This window comes from Serpula lacrymans (genome assembly GCF_000218685.1).
Source record: "Serpula lacrymans var. lacrymans S7.9 unplaced genomic scaffold SERLAscaffold_5, whole genome shotgun sequence".
In the NCBI taxonomy this organism is placed as follows: Eukaryota; Fungi; Basidiomycota; class Agaricomycetes; order Boletales; family Serpulaceae; genus Serpula; species Serpula lacrymans.
In genome coordinates, this window is record NW_006763294.1 from 648,602 (window position 1) to 668,057 (window position 19,456).

Genomic DNA, 19,456 nt, shown 5'->3' on the forward strand with positions numbered 1-19,456 from the left:
ATCTATCACGAACTTTCGACGTTGGTGAACTCAACTTTTTTTTAGATACCCCTATCAGACCTCCATTGGCAACTGTAATACACAATCAAAACACAAAATATGGAGTTCGGTCTTCTAATAGATTTTAGTATCAGTGCGCACAGGAACCCGTTTTATGCCACTATGATTGACACCCTTAATATTCTTAGTCCGGCACTGAATTGGCAACAATGCATCCTTTTCTCGATTTCGAACCATAATCTTGTGTACAACATCGTTCAAACATACATGTACATATCTTCTTGGGCTGCCCTGTAATGTTTCAACCTTGAGGCAATCGGCCATTTAACAACCTACGCTTTTGAGCTACATAATGCAGCGAGCTTACCAACTATTATTCGTCTCACTAACCACAGTGCGACTTCAGCGGCGCACCACACGCTGCCTTCCATTTCCCGCTAGTAACACTTATGCTCAGCAAAAGTAATGAAACAAACGAAGAATAGCACTGACTCATGGTTTGTTTGACGGAGGAGTTATTGTTCGAGTTAGTATTGTTCGTGGTGGTGGTGTTTCCAGAGTTGGTGCGAACAGAGTTATCTGTGGTGTTGTTGTTGTTCTGATTTCCAGCAACATCGTTGTAGGTTTTGATGTCAGCCTTGGCGTTGTTACCGTGCTGGACAAAAGGCATAGTGGCTGTTACTCGATGAAGAGGTGAGAATGTAATACGGCGAAGAGGGGAGGGCGTAGCAGTTTGATAGACACTAAGTTATGAAGTGGGCCTTTTATACTTCAATCACTGCCGCATTTTTTTATTATCACCAGGAAACGCGGGAGTCTCGTGTTTTGGTGCAAACATACAGGGGTCGTCGGATCGATAAGTAAGCTGTGAAAGCCTTCCTTCGTGTCATTACAAAGGGAGGTCGCCGTGCGTTGACAGGCCTCGAGGACAAGGTCCTTTGTCCAACAATGGATAACATCGGTAGGTCAAGATAAAATCTAAGTTTCATGATGGCTGCGATGGACAATCAGAAGCGGTCAGGACTTCAGAAAAGCGCTCACTTGCAGTCGCCCAGAGCACGGGATCATAGAATCCGAGTGGCTTTGATACGATAACGACGGTGCCTAAGTCCCTGCTGATGGTAGATTGAAATTCTCTGCGATGAATGAATGATTCTTTAGCTATTCGTATCCGAGTCGATGTCGCAATCTTATCTTGTAAGCTAAGGCAATACTTGCTCTGAAAATCAGATTCCATCAGGAAATCGGTGAGGACCTGATATAACCAGGCGGAGTTTATAATCAAACTTAAGCCTTCTGTTAAGTTATCGGGAGATATCTAGTCTTACCATCATTTGCAAGAGTTATTTAATGAGCTCAGACGATTATAACCCTCCATCAGCAAGACATATGAGAGCGAGCTGATTATTTTCCTATTCGTTTATTATTAGGTCCTTTCACCTCACTCTGCCGTCCGTATCTTTCCTTATCAGGGTTTACAAGATATGCCAACGACCAACTACATAAAACTGTAATTGGGACTGGCATCAATCATCAGCCAGAATCAATCTCAGGTTGAACCAGAATATGAACATAGGATTAGGAATATGTAACGGTATGTATATGAGAACGCCATTAGTCGTAGTGACCATAATCCTCCAAGTCATCAGCATACAAATCGAAAAGTTCAAAGTTAACTACTAAGCTGTCGCCGTCGCTAACATTGCTAGCATCTGATCCTAGGTCTTCAGGTTGATTGAAAATAACATCTCCATATGTATCTATCACAACACAATGGGATCCACACCCGTGTACAGTGATTCTGGACCTTCTGGGCATGCAACCAATCAGTATGCTTTCCAAGTACGCCTTGGTAGCTTAGTTGGTAAATGTAAAGACCCTAGCTGTTATGCCGGTAACCCGAGCAGCGTAGGACTTAAATCACACAACAAGTGTTTGACAAGCAAGTATAAGAGTAAATCTACAACTGGGGTATGTACATGGATATCGTGCTAGTTATATAGAAGAAGGCATGAGGCTACGGTGAGGTATGACGTAGCGTATTGGTAAGTAACATGTGTAATGCGTGAGGCTGATTGGTAATGAGTATTACTAATGTGTCACGTGATTACTAGATAAGATAAGATCAAGGAGAGATTAGATAAGGTGAGATAATAGTCTCTATCTCACGATTAGATAAAAAAGATGAGTCACATGGGTACGATCGTGACATTACCCCCTCCTTAGGACTTTCGTCCCAAAAGTGAGAGTCTAGCTTTCCGGTTTCCCAGTTATATAAGGATTTTCGAATACGAGTTGGAATGGTGAAGTTTTCGAATGGTTGGTAATTTAGAGTAAATTCTATCCTTCGGGGTGCACTGGGGTTTTTATCATGAAACTGTTTTACGAGTTTTGGTGAGTGTGTTAGGTTAGATTCGGGTTCCCACGTGCGATCCTCTTTTGGAAAGTCTTTCCAATGTACCAAATATTCTAGTTTCCCACGTTTCAATCGTGAGTCTAGAACCTCTTCTACTTCGTATTCTTTGATTCCTTTCACTATCACCGGTGGTGCGGTTTTTGGTTTCTTTTGAGTTTCGAACTCTGGTTCTTTGAAGGGTGTGAGTAACTTTTCGTTAAAGACCGGGTGTATGTTCTTCCATCGTCCAGGAAGTTTTAATTTATAGGCTCCTTTGCCTATTTTCTTTTCAATGGGGAAAGGTCCGTGTCTTTTATCGTCAAGTTTCTTTGCGGGTCTATCGGTGGTTATATGTTCCGCTTCAACATATACTTTGTCTCCTTCTTTGTATGCAATAGCCTCCCTCTTTCCTTTGTCATATTGTTTTTTCATATTTTCTGCTGCTTTTACCAGCGATTTTTCTGCCTCCTTCCTCGTCTCTTCCATCCTCTTTACAAACTCCTCCGCACTCTCTGTCTTTACCGTACTTCTAATTCCTTTTGCGACTTTCGGATGTTGTCCTGAATTTAAAAAGAAAGGGCTATAGCCAGTTGCAGAGTGTGACTTATTGTTATAAGAGAATTCCGCTAGTGGTAACCATTCGGCCCAGTCTGTTTGTTTGTGATTTACGAATATTCTGAGATACTGTTCTATCTCTTGGTTTATTCGTTCTGTCTGTCCGTCTGTCTGAGGATGATAAGCGGTCGAAGGATTTCCTTTTATCCCGAGGAGCTTATAGAGATCTTTCATGAAGTTAGAGACGTATTGCGGTCCTCTATCTGAAATGATCTTTTCTGGTATGCCGTGATTTCTAAAGACGTTGTCTCTAAATAATCTGGCTACTCCTTCTGACATCACTTTATCATAAGTCGGCATGACTTTGATCATCTTCGAGAATCGATCTACTACCACGAGTATCATATTGTAACCGAGAGATTCCGGTAATGGTCCGATCAGGTCTGTGGTAATGATTTCCCATGGTCTAGTTGGGATTTCATTCGGGTGTAACGGTGCCGCTTTCTTTTGATGATTAATCTTTGTGCGTTGACACGTTTCACAGCCTTCTACGTACTTTCGGATGTCTCTGTCCATGTACGGCCACCAATACCATCTAGTTACCAATTCCTTGGTTTTATACTGTCTGGGGTGTCCTGCTACAGTGGAGTCATGGTTTTCTTTTATGATGTGTTCTCGTAATTTCCCGTCTTTGGGAATATAGATCCTTCCTTTGAATATCAACATCTCATCTTCCATCCATATGCCTTTTTCTCTGTCTTCCCCTTTCTCTATCATCTTCCGCGCTACTTCGTCTACGTTCATCATTCTTTTACAGATCCATTTGTATAATTCCACTGCATCGGCCGATTGCTCTGCCATGCGTTGTCTTTCTGTGTGTGAAATCATCATTCTGAAGTGTTCTGCTTTTAGAACGATTACGTCTTCGTTGTCATCCACCCCCCTTTCATGATCTGCTCGTCTTGAGAGAAGGTCTGCTTTGATGTGTTTGGTACCTGGAATATGATGGAGCGTAAAGTGGTAATTGCTCAATTCCATGACCCATCTAGCTTGTCATCTGTTGAGCTTTTGAGGTTGTTTGTAGTAGAGAAGATTCTGGTGGTCTGTCCAGATCTCAAACACCTCTTTAGCATCAACGAGATAATGCCTCCACTCTTCTAACGCAGTCATTATAGCGAGAAGTTCTTTATCGTAAATCTCATAATTGCGTTCTGTAGGGTTTAACGCTTTTGAGAGATATGCAATCGGTTTCCATTTCCCGTCTTGCATTTGTGAAAGAACTGCCCCCATAGCATAATCGCTGCTATCAGCTTCTATCTTAAATTGGCCGTCATCAGTTGGTAAGGCGAGTACGGGAGTCGATCCGACACGGGTTTTTAATCCGTTAAAAGCGTCGATCTGTTCCTGTCCCCACACAAACTCTACTTTCCCGGTCAATTTCGTTAATGGCTTGGCGATCAACCCAAAGCCTTCTATGAATCTTCTGTAGAAGTTCACGAAACCTAAGAATGCCTGTACGTCCTTTTTTGATTTGCATTCTGGCCATTCCATGATTCCTTTTACTTTTACCGGATCCATGCGGATTTCATTTTCTGAAATGATAAGACCTAAGTACTCTGTTGAGGTCTCTTCGAAATCGCATTTTTCTGGTTTTAAGTAAAGATTGTTCTTCCTTAAGATATCTAACACTCTGCGCGTCATTGCGCGGTGTTCTTCAATTGTTTTTGTGAAAATCATGATGTCGTCGAGGTATATTACGACTTTTCCGTCATCAATCAAATCTTTGAATAGCGCATTCATCATGGTTTGAAATGTCGCTGGCGAGTTCGTGAGTCCAAAGAACATCACTAATGGTTCAAAGAGCCCCCTATTCGTTCTGAAGGCTGCTTTGTGTTCGTCTCCGTCTTTGATTCGGATGTTGTTGTATCCCCATCTGATATCTAACTTCGTAAAGTATTTCGCGCCCCTGAGCTTGTCTACAAGTTCATTTATCAAGGGTAGCGGATATCTATTTTTGATGGTGATATTGTTTAATCTCCGATAGTCTTGGACGGGTCTAAGTTTTCCATCTTTCTTTTTTATGAAGAAGAACGGGGATGCAAATTGAGATTTGGAAGGTCTGATTCTTCCTGACTCAAGATTTTCTTTTATGAATGCATCTAATTGTTCTTGTTCTCCTAAAGCCAGTGGATAACATTTGCAGTCCAGAGTATGGTCGCCTGGGATGAGTTCTATGGCGTGATCCCATTGGCGTCTCTCCGGCAGTGCATCAAATGACTCCTTATCGAATACGTCTTTGTAATCGTGGAGATGTTTTGGAACTATCTTCTCGAATCCTCCTTCTTTCTGATCTTTACCAGCAGCTTTGGCAAGTTTCTGAGCTGTTGTGCCTTGTGCCCTAATATGGTAGTAGTGATCATCAATAGAAGTATCTTCATAGTTCATTAGATTCACTTGGATCAGCTGATCCCCATCTGAGTGATCTGTAAGGACCGTTTTACTATTTTCTTATCTTTGTTATGTCTTGGTTCTCAAACGCTTTTCCCGTTACACCTCTGGCTCTAGGGCTAGAGGTATCCTTTGCCATCTTACTTCTCATAGCCCTCACAGGCTTTCTTAACCATCGCTACCACTTTATATCACAGATCAGAGACTGGGCATCGCTCCCAGCTAGCCAGCACACTGGGTAGGGACTGGTAGTAGGCATCTCGCCAACCAGCTCCAAGCCCTAGTAAAGCCTGGTAATACTAATAAACGCCTTATCTAGAATCGTACCTCATCATGAGGATACGGTTCCTGACCACGCGTAACAATCTTCTATTATTAGTACAAGTCTCTCACCTGCTGATTAATCAAGTCAGAAGTCGTACGATAGTTACTCTCCCTTTTTCCTATTGGTTGATTAATTCCTCAGACCACTTTTCGTATATTCTCCTTTCGGTCTGAGGAGCGGACAGTTCTCTATATAAAGACGTACCTATTCATGTATAGCTCCTTAGCTTTCTATTACTGAATTTACCCGCTTTACTCCTCAACAAGAACCTTTGAAGCTTACCTCTCAAAGTCCTCTACTCGCTATATTTCTAGCGTCTGTCGACCTCAAAGCTCATTGGACCCTTACTCCCTGCAAGTGCAGAAGGAGATAGGTTTAGTTTTTGTTATAGTTTATCGTTGCCTCACAAAATAGAAAGCTCACTCTACAATCCGTTCACAGCGTACCATCTCGCTCGAACCCATTATAGCCCTAACCCACCTTTTCCTTCATCCCTCGGACGTGTTGTCATTCACCGTCCTCCTCCCCATCCAAAACAACCACTTGCCTTCTAGCTAAGCTAGCTAGTTGTCCTCTCCAACATTCCTACCCACCTCGAAGTAATACTCTTACTTGTTCTAGCTCAAGTCCTCACCCTAGCTGTCGTCTTTGATCACTTCTACAACCGTCAAACTGTCGAACATCAGAGAGAGCCTAGTAACGGACGAAGAACGACGTTCACTCGAGGAATTCCATCACACCCTCAACAACCGAGACCTCCACGTTGCAGTACCTGTCAACGCTGCCACGCACCCCCAGCCTGTCCGCAGCGACACAGAAACTGAGTATTACGAAGACTCATCAGCCGCCTCGTCCCCCATCTCTGAACTAGAAGGACTAGTTCTAGCCGTCGACGATTTAGCATTCGAAATCTCCCAACTCCGTCAATACGTCGCGCTTACTCGAGTACGCATCGGCAGCTGCTCAAACCTGCTTTTGGGAATCCGATCAAGCATCCAGAGAATTGTTCAGGTTCAATTCGATACACCTAGAGCACCTATTGATCGAAGTCTACGAACAGAGAATTCTAGAACCCCCTCGTCGGAACGACAGTGAAGAAAGACGAGCCCTCAGACGACGAGTGGCAGAACATAAGACAGCTCTTCTCATACTATCCGACGGAATCTCTCCACGCATCTATCACCTTCCAAACTACGTTGAAACTCCCCAACTTGCGTTCTCACCAGAACAGGACGGGAGAGAGATCCACTACCTACTTCCCTGTGGAATCATCATCCACCGACGACCCTACTCCGCACCCTACCTAGAATTCCTTACGCCCTACCTCGAACCATCCAAAATTGACGTATACGTTACAGCGTCATTTAATCCTACCCCTCTTGAACTTCTTTTTACAAGAATTGGAATTTACGAAACCGATCTCATCAAATTCTATCGGGAAATACCATTCTTCTTCGACGTCCCCCTCACTCCCGAACAGAACGACGCCTTCAACCCACGAGATTATCTTAAAACAGGAGTCCACGTATTAGTTGTCACCCCTTTCTGCCGCGACGCAATACGGAGGATAGTAGCCTGTATATCACAATTTCGCAGACTAGTGTTTAAGATTGGACACGAAATCCTCGAAGGAAGAAATTGGGAAAGAGAACAAAGACAGATCAGGAACGTCTGTCGATTGTTCAGAGAATACCAAAACTACGGGAAAGAAGTTTTTGATTTAGTCATCCGCCACCCCACAGATCGTTTCATCGTTACCGAGATCAACACCGAGTTCTGGGGAACGCTTATTCGAGAAAACAACAGAGTCTACTCGCAGTATAAACCAGCGTACCATCTGACCCACGGAAATTTCTCTTATATCCCTCCCGTATCCTCGTTGATTCAAGGAAACGTTCTCATAGAAAGGACCCCCTCACCAGACGAAACAACCTCGAACTTGGACAGTAATTCTACCACTAGCTCACAGGTAGAAAGAGATTTGGAAGAAGAAGAGAATATTTTTGGATTTACTTCTAACGATTGGAGTGACGAGTTTGATTACGATTCAAACTAAATAAAACTCGTTTTAATTCTTCAAAGTGTTTTCCGAATATCGAAACCCAAGACCGTCCATAGAACCAGAGACTCCACCCAGACAAACCCTACCACTACCACCTACACGCCCACCTCCACCTCCAATTCCTCCAAAACCCTCATCCATGTCTAACCCCACGCAGTTACACGGCAAAGTAACTCTCGCAGCAGAACCCTTCGAATTCAAAGGAGAAAAGGAACGATTTATAGCATGGCGCCAAGCACTACAGTTGTACTTAACCGCCTACGCATCCTACTTTCCAGACGAGAAGACGAAGCTCATCTACCTCCTATCCAAAATCAGCGACCAAGGAACGTCGACAGTAAAAGCTTGGAAAGAGAACGTGCTTACCAAAGCTCTCGACGCAACTACCCCCGTATGGCCGACTCTCTCGACCGTCCTAACCGATCTAGCCCAAGTATTCGGAAATCCAAACGAAAGATCGCAGGCGGTAAACGAGATCGAGACATACAAGCAGGAGAATAAGCATTGCGACGAATTCTTTAGCCATTTCACAACGCTCATGGACAAGGCCGGATATGACGCTACCACTCACTTCGACGTGATCAATCGAATTCTCAAAAAGAATCTTCACTCTCGAATCTGTGATTTCGTCATCATCCAGAGAGACCTACCAAAAACATTTGCTGAGTGGAAAACGCAAGCCTACGCATGGGAGGCACGAAGAGAAGAGTTTCAATTAGACGAAAGACGAAAGAGAGAAGTCACGCAGCCGTCGCGACCCATCTACAGACAACAGACGTATACGCACCAGCATGTGCAACAGCCGCAGCCACAGCAGATGGCGAGACCCCAGACGAATCAGTATGCAAGAAGGTTCGAGGATCAACCTCAGAGAGGTGTATTCCCCGGACAAGGCGTACCCATGGATACAGACCGACAGAGTCGGTTCAGGTTATGTTACGGATGTGGCCAGCCGGGTCATATCGCAAGGAACTGCCCTCTGAAGAAAGTTGCAGCTAGAGAAGCAACCACAACCCAGGAGGAGACGAAGACGAAGGATTTTCTCGAAGGTCAGGAGTAAGCACGGACTCTCTGACCAGTAAGCACGGTTCGGAAAATGTATTTGTAACTGATAAATCAAAACATGTTTCCCAAAACCCACGTGCCGAGAAATACGCTAAGCCACATTCAGCAGAATGGTTGGCTCGACGAATTAAAGACCAGAAAGAAGAAAGAGCCAAAGCATTGGTTCGGAACTGGGCCTCACCCCAGTGTTACCCACACATCACGACGGATACAATCAATCTACTCAAGCAACACGATGAAGAGTATATCGTAGAGCAATTGAATGTGATCAAAGACTTCGCATCTCTCCCCCCATCTCATCAACGCAAACTCTCGCTACAATGTCAATTATCCACTATCGACGATCACCAGACGCATGTCATTCCAGTTTTGATAGATTCAGGATGCACAGATTCTATCATTGACGAAGCCTTTGTTCGGCAACACAACATTTCCACAAAACCACTGCCAACTCGTGTTATTGTCTCAAACGCCGATGGAACCAAAAATCGCACTGGACCTTTAACGGAATATGTGACACTTCGCCTAACTGTGGCAGGTCGCACGGAATTAATGGACTTCCTGGTCACTGGACAAAGAGAGGCCAGAATTTTATTAGGACACGACTGGCTACGACGCACGAATCCCAATATCAACTGGCAAACCAACACCATCACGTACCCTTCTGATGATACGGAGTATCACCCTGAAGACGGAGATAGAGTCATCGCTGTAGACTTACAGAGCAGGATTGACAAAATTTCCGTCGAAAGCAACGTATCTCAGACCAAAAGCCAACAGATTGCGGAAGAATCAGAACGAGCAAAGTCAACACTCACGTTCAGAGACGTCGTTCCCCCATTTTATCATCATTTTGAGCCAGTATTCACAAAAGCGTCATTTGACAAACTACCCCCACGACGAGTCTGGGATCACGCAATTGAACTCCTACCAGAAGCCAAAGGTCTAGACTGTAAAACGTATCCACTCAACCGAGACGAACAAATTCATCTTGACGAATTCTTGAAAGAGAACCTGGAGACAGGAAGGATCAGAGTATTGAAATCCCCTTACGCATCCCCGTTCTTCTTTATCAAGAAAAAAGACGGATCTCTCAGACCGGTACAAGACTATCGGAAACTCAACGCCCTCACAATTAAAAACCGATATACGTTACCCCTCATTTCAGAATTGATAAACCGACTCAAAGGAGCGAGATTCTTCACCAAGCTAGATGTCCGTTGGGGATATAATAATGTTCGAATCAAAGAAGGAGATGAGCACAAGGCCGCCTTCAGAACTAACAGAGGACTGTTCGAACCTCTGGTTATGTTCTTCGGACTCACGAACTCCCCAGCCACCTTTCAAACAATGATGGACCGACTTCTCAGAGACCTAATCAACGAAGGATCAGTTATCGTATACCTCGACGACATCATGATATTCACCGACTCGTTAGAAGAACACAGGAAGATCGTATCCAAAGTTCTTCAGATACTCGCAGACAATCAATTATATCTCAAGCCAGAGAAATGCGAGTTTGAGAAGAAAGAAGTCGAATATCTGGGAATGATCATCTCCCATGATACGATTCGTATGGACCCGCTAAAAGTACAGGCAGTTGCAGAATGGCCGATACCACGAACAAAGAAGGAGTTACAGTCATTCCTAGGGTTTTCAAACTTTTACAGACGATTCATCAGAGACTACGGAAAGATTGCCAAACCGCTGACGATTCTCACCGGAAAGGTAGACTGGGAGTGGGCTGAAGACCAACAACGAGCGTTCGACGTTCTCAAAAAGACAATCACCACTTCGCCCACACTCGCAATCCCTAACGACGAGGATCCATTCAAAGTTGAATGTGATGCCTCCAACTATGCCACGGGAGCAGTGTTATCCCAGCAGCAAGAAGGGAAATGGAGACCGGTCGCATTCCTGTCAAAATCAATGAACCCTGCAGAGAGAAATTACGCTATCTGGGATAAAGAAATGCTAGCGGTAATGCATGCGTTAGAAGAATGGCGACACCTCCTCATGGGAGCTAAACACCAGTTCACCATATTCACCGACCATCAAAACCTCACCTACTTCCGAGACCCCCAGAAGGTAAACAGACGACAAGCTAGGTGGATGGACACACTAGCGAGATACGATTTCAAGCTAGAGCATGTGAAAGGCTCGGCGAACACGAAAGCGGACCTACTTAGCCGAAGAGTAGACCATCCGAGAGGCGAGAGAGACAACGAAGGACAGGTCCTTCTACCTCAGCTCGCGGAAGCAAACATTTATACTATGGAGGACGTGTTAGAAGAACACTACCTGGACGAGCTGCTAGCTTCGCAGCACAAACTAGACGATTACGTAGTAAGGAAGTTGAAAGAAGATCCAAAAGTTTGGAAGAAACGAGACGGAATCGTTTGGATAGGAAATGAGAAAGAAGACGAGTTGACGTTAGGGTCCTTCAAAAACAAAATCTACGTACCCCAAGATCCAAAGTTGAGGGCACGTATTATCGAAGAAGAACATGACACGAGCCTCAGCGGACACCCAGGAGAAAGAAAGACGCACGAAGGAGTAAACCGATCATTCTGGTGGCCTAGCCTCAGGAGAGATATCAGGAAATATGTCGCAGGATGCGGGATATGTCAGAGAACAAAGTCGCATCGTCAAAAACCGCATGCTCCCCTCCATCCAAATCCGATCCCTGATCGTCCTTGGCAGATAATCACAACGGATCTCATCGGAGCATTACCAGAGTCAAACGGATACGACACTATCCAGGTTTTTGTTGACAGATTCTCGAAAATGGCTCACTTCGTACCAACGCACGTTACTCTTGATTCGTTAGGCTACGCCAAACAACTACGAGATTCGGTTATACGACTACACAGCATCCCGGAAAAAATTATATCAGATAGAGGACCTCAATTCATGTCGAACTTCACCAAGGACTTCTATCAGACCCTTGGGATCGAACCCGGCCTGTCAACAGGTTACCACCCCCAAACTGATGGGCAATCCGAACGAATCAATCAAGACCTAGAACACTACCTACGCACGTTCATTAATCACCGACAAGACGACTGGGCTGATTGGCTAGCCATTGCCGAATTCACGTACAACAATCATCTCCACTCTGCGACCAATCAGACCCCCTTCTTCGTAAATTATGGTTCTCACCCTCGCAAAGGGACCGGTCAGAAGCCTTCCGGACGTTCGCAGGCTGCCGAAGATTTCGCAACCTCTATGACAAAACTACACGAGCAAACTAGGCAATCATTATTACTTGCTAATCAAAACCTCAAAAAGTACTATGACCGAAAACGCACGGAAGCACGGGAATATCACAAAGGGGATAAGGTGTGGTTAGAAGGAACTCATATCTCCACCGATAGACCGATGAAGAAGTTAGATGACAAGCGATTTGGCCCGTTTACGGTAAAGGCAAAAGTCGGCCCATCCGCTTATCTCCTTGACGTCCCTAGATCCTGGAAGGCGATCCATCCCGTATTCAACGAAATCCTCTTATCACCGTATCACACGCCGGAGTTTCCTAATCAACCTCGTACCTCGAAACCTCCGCCGATCCAAGTTGATGGCGCAGCCGAATACGAAGCCGAAGAAATCATTGCTTCTCGGCCCACTAAACTCAAAGGGGCTAAGCTCGATTACTTCGTCCATTGGAAGGGATACCCGATCACAGAGAGGACGTGGGAACCCGACCACCATTTGAAAAATTCCCCTTCACTTATTGCCACCTTCCACCGCAAACACCCTGCCGCCCCACGTGTCATCGCCTCTGCCGCCTTACGATTTCGTCCATACGAAAATTTCACTACAACAACCGAAAAACCCCGCCTTTTCGACTGGATCACAAACCGCTTCACGGACTGCGGCGCTAAGATTCTTGGGACAAGAATATAAAAGGGGGGGGTAATGTAAGGACCGTTTTACTATTTTCTTATCTTTGTTATGTCTTGGTTCTCAAACGCTTTTCCCGTTACACCTCTGGCTCTAGGGCTAGAGGTATCCTTTGCCATCTTACTTCTCATAGCCCTCACAGGCTTTCTTAACCATCGCTACCACTTTATATCACAGATCAGAGACTGGGCATCGCTCCCAGCTAGCCAGCACACTGGGTAGGGACTGGTAGTAGGCATCTCGCCAACCAGCTCCAAGCCCTAGTAAAGCCTGGTAATACTAATAAACGCCTTATCTAGAATCGTACCTCATCATGAGGATACGGTTCCTGACCACGCGTAACAATCTTCTATTATTAGTACAAGTCTCTCACCTGCTGATTAATCAAGTCAGAAGTCGTACGATAGTTACTCTCCCTTTTTCCTATTGGTTGATTAATTCCTCAGACCACTTTTCGTATATTCTCCTTTCGGTCTGAGGAGCGGACAGTTCTCTATATAAAGACGTACCTATTCATGTATAGCTCCTTAGCTTTCTATTACTGAATTTACCCGCTTTACTCCTCAACAAGAACCTTTGAAGCTTACCTCTCAAAGTCCTCTACTCGCTATATTTCTAGCGTCTGTCGACCTCAAAGCTCATTGGACCCTTACTCCCTGCAAGTGCAGAAGGAGATAGGTTTAGTTTTTGTTATAGTTTATCGTTGCCTCACATGATCTACTTCCGAAAAGTATGTGTCAGGGTCTTCTTCCGGATCAAGGAAGTCAACCTGTCGTTTGCATTCTTTCGGGCATCTATCAAAGTTTAACTCCGACTTCTTCCAATCTATAGTGGGATTGTGCTTTGTTAACCACTCATGTCCAAGGAACATGCGACCACTCCCTAAGCTTGTTACGGCAAAGTGAATGTTCTCTTCGTGGTCTTCTATGCTCAATCGTAGTTCTATAAATTCTTTGATAGCACCATCTTTGTTAAGTGTGCCATCAGCGTTATAAACTGGAATGGGTCTCGGTATTTTCTTTGTTTCATAACCTTGTTCTTTTACGAACATTGAATCTATACAGCTCCCTGTGCATCCACTATCTAAGAGAGCTTCGATCGTCGTTGATCGGTTTGTGTCAAGAGTTGTGAGTTTGCAAGTAATGTTCATCTGATTTCCTTGCGTTCCCCTAATATATTTCTTTGGGGTGTGTAACTCTAATAGAGCGAGTTCAGCATCATGTAGCGTTAATGCATTTAACTCTTGTATCGTCTCTATTGTGACTTCTTTGCTTCTCTTTTGGTGCGTCCAGATGTTGAGAATACCAATGGATCTGTCTTCCTTTTGGTCTCGTAATCTTTCAGCAACCCAAAGTGGCGTCCATGCCGCTGTCAGTTTCTTTCTTTCTTTGTGGTCTAGGTTTTTATTAGAGGTGTTCCTGACCTCTTTGGAACTGGTCGAACCATCAGTTACATCAGTGCTTCCCAATTGAGTCACTGCTTTCTGTGGTTCTGTTGTTTCCAATGAAGTGCTGCCCGATTGAGTCACTTCCTTCACAATTTCTTTAATTACTGCGCTTTCCTCTTTTGAGTGCGCTGCAATCTCTTTATCTGGGATCTTTCTAACCCGTTCCCTATTCAGGTTCACATCTTTTTTAGTTTCTTTTTCTTTTGATCTTAGATCTGCTGCGTCTTTTGCTAATGCAATTTCATTTTCATGATCGATATAATATACAGTAGACGGCGAGCAAGAATCTTCGATCGACAAAGAAGAGAAACTATTATGGAAACTATTGTCTTTAGGCACAGCCGGTTGATGTGTTACCGCTGACCTCTTCAAAAACCCTGAAGGATCTTTGCTCTTTCTTCCGCACTCATCTTTTGCAAGAACTCTCTAACATTGAATTGGGGTTTTGCGTGCGCCTCTTTCTTGCATTCGAAGGATCGGTGTCCTTTTTCTCCGCACCGGTAGCAAAGCCCTTTCTGTCGGTACTCCGCTTTGTCGACCTTCATCGGGTCACCGGCTTGGGTATAAAGGTACCCGCTACCGTCCTTCTTTCTTTCGACCTTTGGTTCGGTCTTTCCTCCTCCGTCTTGCTTCTTTTTCTCCGTGCTCCTGAAGCTCTCCTTCTCCGCCTCTCTGTGGCGCCACAAGTAGTCAATGCGGATCAACTCCTTTTTCCATTCTTCGTAGTTGGCTGGCTCCCGGCCGCCGTATATCACCTGATTGACCAGGGGTTCATTCATGTTTCTACGTAAGAGTGAAATGAGGAAGTCCTCATTGGCTGCTTGGAGGTAGTTAGCCTCTCTTCTCAGTTCTTCGAAATGTTCGAAGTGCTTCTCTGCCGTGTTTTTCCCTTGGCGCAAGATCATGATATCATTGCGGGCGGCGAGTTGCTCGTGAACATTCTTGAACCGAGTCTCCATTTTGTGGGCGAACCACTCAAAACTTTCGTAAGTGGATTTGAGGTTTTCTCCTCGCATCCTCTTTTCTATCTTCGTCTCCATCCACTCCGTTCTGAAGGCAGCCGCTGCTCCTCCTGTCATGAAAGAAAGCACATAGGCGATCTTTCTCTTATCATCCGCAAAATACTCCTCATCATCCTCGTAGTTTAGCATTAAGGCCTCGCGGAAAGCCTTGTACTTCTTTCGGTCTCTATCGAAGTTCTCAGGCTTCTGGAGTGCCGTTCTCGTTCTGTCTACGCGTCTCGGCTGCGTATTGGGTGGCGTGGGTGCGGATGCGGCGGGAGCGGACGTAGAAGAATTCGACGTAGCTAACCTCAGCTTGGCTAGCAATTCTTCTACTTCTTCTTTCGCCTCTGTCAGCTGTGTTTCGTAGAGGTCGTGGAGCCGTCTCTGCTCCTGTTCTATTCTGGCCTGAACGTATTGTTCCAGTCCAGCTTCCTTCGATGTTGGTGCTTGTGGTTCCAGGGGTGGGAGTGCACCTGACAATTCTCCCATTCCTATCTCTGATGTGTCCGGCTCTTCGCGCGGACCTCGCCACTCTCCGAATGCTGCTGTTGTCATTGTCTGGGTAGGGGGTGTGGTATCGGGTTCTGATCGGTTCTATTTCTGGGAATGTGAAGTAAATTTCCCAAGCTAATCTATTCTCGGAGTGAAAGCGTTCTTCTGCTAGCCACTCTTCGAATTTCCCAGGTTGCATACAAAAGAGTTCCCCGATGATAAGTCGGATCAACACTTTCTAATGTAAGCTCAACCTGTCTATCTGTTTCCTTCTTTAGTCAAGCGGTTCCTCTTCTGTCCCGCACTGACTGTGTACGTAACTAATTCTAATCTGATATATCGGTGTTCTAAAGTATAGTAACTGAGGTCCAGACGGTTGTCTCAGTGATACCCAGCGAATAACCGCGTGCAGGTCTTTTCCAACTGGTGGACTCAAGTGAGCGGCCTGGTCAGAAGGGTAAAGAAGCTCTTTTAAACTAAGTAATACCTATCGGGCTCCACGCCGTCAAGGGTTCTAGCTAAAGGGTTGGAAGGGGGAGTGAGGGGGATATCGACAAACGACTCTGTGGGTGAGACGTTGGCAGGGAAAAATGAAACAATGGTGGATGGTCGGGTGATAGGTGTGATGATAGTTGGTTTGGTGATATAGACGTAGAGTTTGGCAATGCCAAAGAGTATGATTGCGATGAGAGGGAATAGGGTGATGATTAGGATAGCTGTGCTTTTGCTCATCAACAGGTGTCGTTCCAAGTTGTAGATTATGTAAAGACCCTAGCTGTTATGCCAGTAACCCGAGCAGCATAGGACTTAAATCACACAACAAGTGTTTGACAAGCAAGTATAAGAGTAAATCTACAACTGGGGTATGTACATGGATATCGTGCTAGTTATATAGAAGAAGGCATGAGGCTACGGTGAGGTATGACGTAGCGTATTGGTAAGTAACATGTGTAATGCGTGAGGCTGATTGGTAATGAGTATTACTAATGTGTCACGTGATTACTAGATAAGATAAGATCAAGGAGAGATTAGATAAGGTGAGATAATAGTCTCTATCTCGCGATTAGATAAAAAAGATGAGTCACATGGGTACGATCGTGACAGTAAAGCACCAGACCATGAAAGCTGGAGTCCCAGGCTCAAGCCCTGGCCAATGCATGTTTTCTCATACTATAAACAAATGTCATAATTTGTCAGTATCATCCTTGCCGTTGGAATCTACAGAATTTCCACTGTCTTCTCCAACGTTGGTGAGCTCTGCATCGTCAACCAATCCAATTTCCTCCTCATTCAAAGTCTCTGTCAGTGTGGGTACCATCTTAGCATGCGGCTGTTCTCTCTCCTCTAGTGGTGTATTTCTCGCATAAACATGCCCAGGGGCTAAACCCCACTTATAGCGCATGAAGATGGAACCTTTGTGACGTGAGTTTTTGGAGGGGCTCAAAAAATATAATGATTACGTACCGATTGACATAGTAAGTTTGATAATCCTTTGAATCCTTAGCGGACTGTGACAGACCAACTCCATCTGGATGTGCTTCACCCATAGAGAATCCAGGTATGATATGACAACCTCGGAGGATTTCCGCTGTCATGCACCAAAGTTGATTGGTAGCATGGACAGGTGTCAATAAAAAAGCGAATATTCAAAAAGACTCGCCTTTGCGCCACACAGGCACAGTGCCACATGGAATAGTAATTAATATTGCCCTTTTCGAACTTGTGGCTGATCAGCACCACCTCTATTAGGCAATCCAGTCACGCTCACCTTTGCTTTTCCATCCGGTACTTTCCATGTTTCGGCATTTCGGAAAATTTTCGCATCGCCACTGGCTACACATTGCATTGCGCCCTCGCTTTTGTCATTTCCCTTACTCCCCTTCCTTTGCCTAGCCCCACCATGGGCCCCTTCCTCTCCTTTTTATTCTCACCTGACGGTCGTTTCTGGATCCCCATTCTAATCCACTTTTTCGTCACCTCCACCCTCCTCCTCCTCATCTTATTTGCACCCCCACCATTTCTGATGTCACCACTTCTTATCCGCTTCCGTCGCCGATCTGTTGACTACCACGTGCCACTGCTGATATCAGCAAAGCCCCGGCGGCCGGTTCAAATAGGGCAACAGGTCCATCTTTATGACGTCGATCTACCATCATATACTATCAAAACATCAGTCGCTCATCTTGCCTGGTTGGAGCGTGGGTGGGTAATTTTTGAGCTGGAGAAGGTTCATCCCCTTGCGTCGCCCATGTTCATCGCTGTCCCATTCACTTGGGTACACTTATCTTTTGTCCATCGTCTTCGCTACAGCTACACCTATCACACGCTGCCTGGGACTCACTTGTTCCAAATTGGAACTACTCCTCTCCCTCCCTCGTTTGATCAGGTGGTCCAACACAACCAGTCCATTGGTAAGGCCATGGAACTGTCGGATTTGGACTAGGTGGTGGACCGGTGGCTCCAGTTTCTTTTTCTTCAGCAGAACATTCATTTACAGTGTGATTATTTTTGATTTTTGAATCATTTTTATGGACACATATTTTTTTAGAATGCCTGACTGACAATAAAGGAACTGTGTTGATACTGATAGTGTTTTGCCTTGCCCTTTTTTTACTGCATCTTCCCATGACATCATGATTTTCCTGCTCTCTTTTTGCTATTGGACTTTACTTTATGGCTGTACAAACCTGTGACATTACTCACAGCATTTATTGTTCTATCCCTTTCTTTTCCTTTTTTTGACAATCTTATCCTGTACTACCTACGCAGGATTCGTCAGCGTACATTCCTTCCTTCATATTCTTTCTCATTCTTTTTGCACAGCTATACTGTGCATAGCCTACTTTTCTTTTACTATATAAACCCCTGTATTTTACCTTGTAAAAAAAAACAACAAGAACTCCAATCCAGACTTCTTCTCTAATCTCAAGTTCACTACTCTCTGCTACTTGTGATCCAGTGTGGTCACAACACTTCCCACTGCTACCACTGTTAATTGCTGTCATCGTCACTTCCCACTTTTGAAGTCATTGTTATCCCTTTCGATTAGAGTCCTTCTGAGCACTACAGTTTGTGCGTCAGGAGCCTGCTATCACTGGGAACCTCGTCATATTGTCGTTCTCAAACCTACCTTGTGCTACAATTAGCAAGGTAGTGCTCGTCTATACTCGTCACAAAGCCCCTATCCTTCTATAAATTCAACTATCCCTCCTCCTCAAAACCCACACTCATACACCTCTGGGTTTTACTTTGAAGGATCTTTATACATACCACCCCATGAACAACCAGACCACTCCACTGTTCTAGGAGGCAAAGCCCATAAACAAGTTCCGTGGAATCTGGGAGGATTGTGTGTTAGTTTGTTTTTGTCTGTGGTTTTCTAACAACAGTACTCATCATCGACACCGCCGGGTCAAGAAATCCAAACACATCCTCCCTATCCATCCGTACAAAACTAATTTTTTCTAGGTGTTTGTGGCTGGTGGGGAGTGTCGCTGGCTCGAGTGGTTCGTACCATCTAACCCAAAGAAAATCCAAACAATGTGCTTGGTAGTCGACCATTCCTGGCCCTGTGTAGATAATGTTTGCGTGATAAATACCTAATACTCGAGCATACCAGAAATGGTGTCCAGAAGGATTATCGAGGCCGGCTAGTACCATCACATTGTTATGTGACGTGTTTGAGTTAATGACATCTTGTCCACGTCGAACATTGTACGATGTATAGTTTATTCGCATCGTACTATGACTTTAGATGTGG

At 44.8% G+C, this 19,456-nt stretch overlaps 4 protein-coding genes across 4 annotated transcripts; 1 reads left to right on the top strand and 3 right to left on the bottom strand.

The window, feature by feature from the left end:
- Window positions 1–196: 196 nt before the first annotated feature.
- Window positions 197–1,238, bottom strand: SERLADRAFT_463159 (uncharacterized protein; the record flags this gene model as incomplete). Its single annotated transcript, XM_007316385.1, has 4 exons — window positions 197–306; window positions 368–437; window positions 493–994; window positions 1,046–1,238. 2 exons carry the CDS (start codon window positions 668–670, stop codon window positions 403–405), a joined length of 213 nt encoding a protein of 70 aa, XP_007316447.1.
- A 7,326-nt stretch (window positions 1,239–8,564) lies between these two features.
- Window positions 8,565–8,914, top strand: SERLADRAFT_384736 (uncharacterized protein; the record flags this gene model as incomplete). Its single annotated transcript, XM_007316386.1, has 1 exon — window positions 8,565–8,914. A coding segment is annotated over one exon (182 nt), but the record flags the coding sequence as incomplete, so codon positions are not given.
- A 7,129-nt stretch (window positions 8,915–16,043) lies between these two features.
- Window positions 16,044–16,428, bottom strand: SERLADRAFT_436097 (uncharacterized protein; the record flags this gene model as incomplete). Its single annotated transcript, XM_007316387.1, has 2 exons — window positions 16,044–16,119; window positions 16,184–16,428. The coding sequence occupies 2 exons, from the start codon at window positions 16,426–16,428 to the stop codon at window positions 16,044–16,046; spliced, it is 321 nt and encodes a 106-aa protein (XP_007316449.1).
- Window positions 16,429–16,879: 451 nt separating this feature from the next.
- On the bottom strand, window positions 16,880–17,170 carry SERLADRAFT_436098 (uncharacterized protein; the record flags this gene model as incomplete). The annotated part of the gene is made up of 2 exons (XM_007316388.1): window positions 16,880–17,109; window positions 17,161–17,170. 2 exons carry the CDS (start codon window positions 17,168–17,170, stop codon window positions 16,880–16,882), a joined length of 240 nt encoding a protein of 79 aa, XP_007316450.1.
- Between the last annotated feature and the right edge of the window lie 2,286 nt (window positions 17,171–19,456).